General features: G+C 26.0%; 1 protein-coding gene across 3 annotated transcripts; it reads right to left on the bottom strand.

Annotated features, from left to right (window-relative positions):
- Positions 1-391: 391 nt before the first annotated feature.
- LOC112637792 (28S ribosomal protein S5, mitochondrial-like) lies at positions 392-3543 on the bottom strand. 3 transcript variants are annotated; one of them, XR_003122750.1, is made up of 5 exons: positions 3408-3543; positions 2974-3317; positions 2604-2830; positions 2346-2528; positions 392-431 (listed from the first exon to the last, which is right to left on the bottom strand). XR_003122750.1 is itself a non-coding variant. In XM_025408325.1 (4 exons), the coding sequence occupies exons 2-4, from the start codon at positions 3200-3202 to the stop codon at positions 2493-2495; spliced, it is 492 nt and encodes a 163-aa protein (XP_025264110.1). In that variant the 5' UTR covers positions 3203-3317; positions 3408-3543; the 3' UTR covers positions 2304-2492. The 3 variants fall into 3 exon arrangements, 1 of the variants encoding a protein (XP_025264110.1); XR_003122751.1 differs by lacking the exon at positions 392-431 and adding an exon at positions 829-840; XM_025408325.1 differs by lacking the exon at positions 392-431 and having other exon boundaries at positions 2304-2528.
- Positions 3544-3956: the final 413 nt, after the last annotated feature.

Below are 3956 nucleotides of genomic sequence, written 5' to 3'. Positions count from 1 at the left end.
AATATGATACTGTGTGTGGAATTTTACAAAGGTAATATATGGCACAAAATTAATTTGTTCTCAAGTATTGTGCGCATTTCTCAAAAATAAATCAAATTAAATTATTTTAAGTAGGATCCAAAAATCACTACATTGCCAGGATCGTATCTTATTATAACTGCGATATTATCACCTTTTAATATGTGTGCGCAGTATTACATACATAAAATATATAAATTTATTTGAAACGTATGGAAATCTTTATCTTATTTATAATATTTATGATATAAAAGAAAATTGCAACTCTAATGAAACAGAGCAGTGGAATAATTGGTTGATACTTATCCTGGTCTACAATATTTATCCTTTTTTCATCATTAGATTTTTGGTGCTTTTTTTATTATATAGATATTATCTGTAAATATAGTACTTGTAATGTTGCTTCTGTATCACTGTAAGCACACAAAGTGATAGCATTTGCAGGTAATTATGTTATACTTATATATCATAAGAAAGAGAAAATAAAATTAAAGTTGAATACTGAATGTGCTCTAAAGTAAATCTCGTCTAAATAAATAAATGCATAAATGTGCGCCCCACATTCCTCATGAAAAAAATACATAATAAATTAATTTTTATGTATTATTATTTTTAGATTTTTATTCTTTTAAATTCTCTAGATATACTTTTCATTTCTCCTCTCTTTCTTTCCAACTACTAAATATAGATCTATCATTTTTAATATAGATCTATCATTTTTAGTGTACATTATTGCAGTAAGTGGAATAAAGAGCAAATCTTTTGGCACATTTAAAATGTACAGGAAAGTTTTATCTGATGCGTTTTTTTCAATAGAAATATCTGAAAAAAATGCATACGTCTGTTTTAATCTTAGTCTTTCTAAATAAAAATTAGAATAATAAATTTGCAAAATAATTTGCTTTAATATATTTTTATTGCAAACATATGAAGCAAAGTGATCAAGGTGCATCACTATGAAAACATCGATAGAATAAAAAATAGATCGCATACAAAAAAATTAAAATATTTACATTACATATTTGATATTTCTGCAAATATTTCCATTATTTTGAGAATGATTTGTTTCATGATATATTGCAATAATTAAAGTATGATTTCTGATGTAATCTGCCATGAGAAAGCCAGTTTTAATTCTTTATTTTGTTCAATATTTTTAATAATATAATAATTAAATTAAAGTTCTATGAAAATATGCTTGAAATACTAAATAAAAAAGATTGTTTCTTATGTACAACCTTATACAGTTTAAGTAAACAAAAAATTATTGTTAATAATATACATATATAAATTGATAATTAAACAAAACAATTAATTAATTAATCGACACAATCCACGTTTTTTTTTAGCTTTATGTCTAACATATATATACATATATATATATGTATACAGGGTTGGGCAAAAGTCCGGAAACGGTCAAATATCTCGAAAAGGATCAACTATAGCGAAAAATTGTAAATAGCAAACTTGTAGGGCTTAAAAAAATGTACCTAATGATGACTAAAAATTTTACTTTGAGTGGAGGACGAAGATCATATAAAAGTCAAATTGAATTTTTTAAATGGAACCCCCTATTTTTCATTGCATATTCTTGTAGCTTATCTCGAGAGCTTTCCAAAACACTATAATTAAGTACCTTTTTATTAAGTACTTTTTGAGTTATAAGGCTTGAAATAATTTCTTAATTTTACATAAACCATAAAATATCTAGTAAACCATTCATTTTTCGATTATCTTACCTTCATACTTTTATGTACAAAATAATGAGAGGAATCAATTGGTGTAAAGAAAACATACAGTTTTAAATTAAATATTTTTTCTTAAAAACAACTGTATGTTTTCTTTACACCAATTGATTCCTCTCATTATTTTGTACATAAAAGTATGAAGGTAAGATAATCGAAAAATGAATGGTTTACTAGATATTTTATGGTTTATGTAAAATTAAGAAATTATTTCAAGCCTTATAACTCAAAAAGTACTTAATAAAAAGGTACTTAATTATAGTGTTTTGGAAAGCTCTCGAGATAAGCTACAAGAATATGCAATGAAAAATAGGGGGTTCCATTTAAAAAATTCAATTTGACTTTTATATGATCTTCGTCCTCCACTCAAAGTAAAATTTTTAGTCATCATTAGGTACATTTTTTTAAGCCCTACAAGTTTGCTATTTACAATTTTTCGCTATAGTTGATCCTTTTCGAGATATTTGACCGTTTCCGGACTTTTGCCCAACCCTGTATATATTTTTATAAGTAAAAAATGTTTCTTTCTAATATAAATTAAATAAAAAGTATAATATGCCTTTAAATACTTTATATACATACCTGTTGCAATAAACCAATAAAGAATGCTTTTACATTCCTCCTTGTACTTTGGCATACATATCCTTTATCAATTATCTCGCAACACGCTTTTATGGCATGATGACAAACAAGCCCATTATCCTTCATGAATTTTCTTTACAAATATTTTTATATTCTCAAACTGTGTAAAGAAATCATGTAACACTGAAAAATACAAAGTGACATTAAAAGAGAAGAAATAAATTTTATATTATATAGTATTGACAATTATTTTCTTACCAGTAATGTATATTCCTTATATGTAGGAATATACATTAGTTTTTGACCAACCCTATTTTTAACCGTCTTTAGGGATGCTTTGGCTTTTGATAACGCAAATCCAGCTAATCCATTTCCATTTCCAGTTACTATAAATGAACTGATTCTAGTCTTACGTGCTAAATTACTAGTCATACAAGTTATCATTTTGTTTTCCAAAATCCAGGTTTCAAAACTTTCAAATGTATCTGCAGAAAACAAAGATATTAATTATATAAGATTCTAATATTTAGAAACATCAAAAAAAAAATTGAAAATAGACATCGTATCACATGATTTTTGTATGTGTGTGATTTAACCATTATAATCCAATAATAGCATAAATATTAACCTTTTCCAATAAGATCTGATTCAATGCTTCTGCCATCCATTGTAACACTCGTCCAACCACATTCCAATGGCGATAATTTTATTTGCATTGATCTGGTCTGACTTTGTGGTAATTCCATAAGTTTTTGCTTTCTTTCAAGATTTACAAACAGTTTTTGCTGTTGAATTAATTTTTTTCCTCTAAACACAGGAGTGTTTAGACCAGGAAATTGTATCGGAATTTTTCCCATGCCAATAATTTGCTCCTTATTTAGGTCTCTCTTTTCACTACTCTTCTTGCTCTGCCTCTGTGTCTTCCTGCATTACTGATACTTGTCATACCCTTTCATAATTCATCTTCAGGTCCTATAGAACAAAAGCAGTGAAATACAAACTATTTTCTACTGTAAATATAAACTATTATCAAAATGCTATATCCATAAAAGTTCTACTTACTATTCGCAAAGAACATAGAGTTTCTCACATTATTTAATAAAGTGACTATTTTTAATAAATGTGAATGACTGACAAGCAATAAATTAAACAATATTAAACAATAATATATATCTGAAAAAAATTTCATAATTTTATTAGAATTAAATTGATAAATTAATTTTAAATACATATTATATGTTAATTACATATAATGATTTAGAGACAATGATATATTTCATTTGCGTTACCATTGTTTACAGATTGAACATTTTTATCAAATTATTTACAACTTTACAAATATGTAGCATACGACAAGCCATTTTTAAAATCTATAAAACAAACAACAAAATTGTTCATAGTTTTCCCTCTGTTTTGTCATAGTCTGCTTTTATGCGATCTCTGAAAGCAATGCATCCTATAAACAAAAAAATATAAATATGAACTACGTAGTTAAATCTACAAATGTTTTCAATGGGTAACATAATTTCGGATTGTATTCCATTGATTGTTGCCTCATACACGAAATGTCGATAACATAAGTAATGCAAAACGTTTGTATATATTAAATAA

This window comes from Camponotus floridanus, unplaced genomic scaffold (assembly GCF_003227725.1).
Source record: "Camponotus floridanus strain SB8 unplaced genomic scaffold, Cflo_v7.5 scaffold20, whole genome shotgun sequence".
Taxonomy (NCBI): Eukaryota; Metazoa; Arthropoda; class Insecta; order Hymenoptera; family Formicidae; genus Camponotus; species Camponotus floridanus.
The sequence above is the reverse complement of the archived record's forward strand: the minus strand, read 5'-3'. Positions and strand labels throughout refer to the sequence as shown.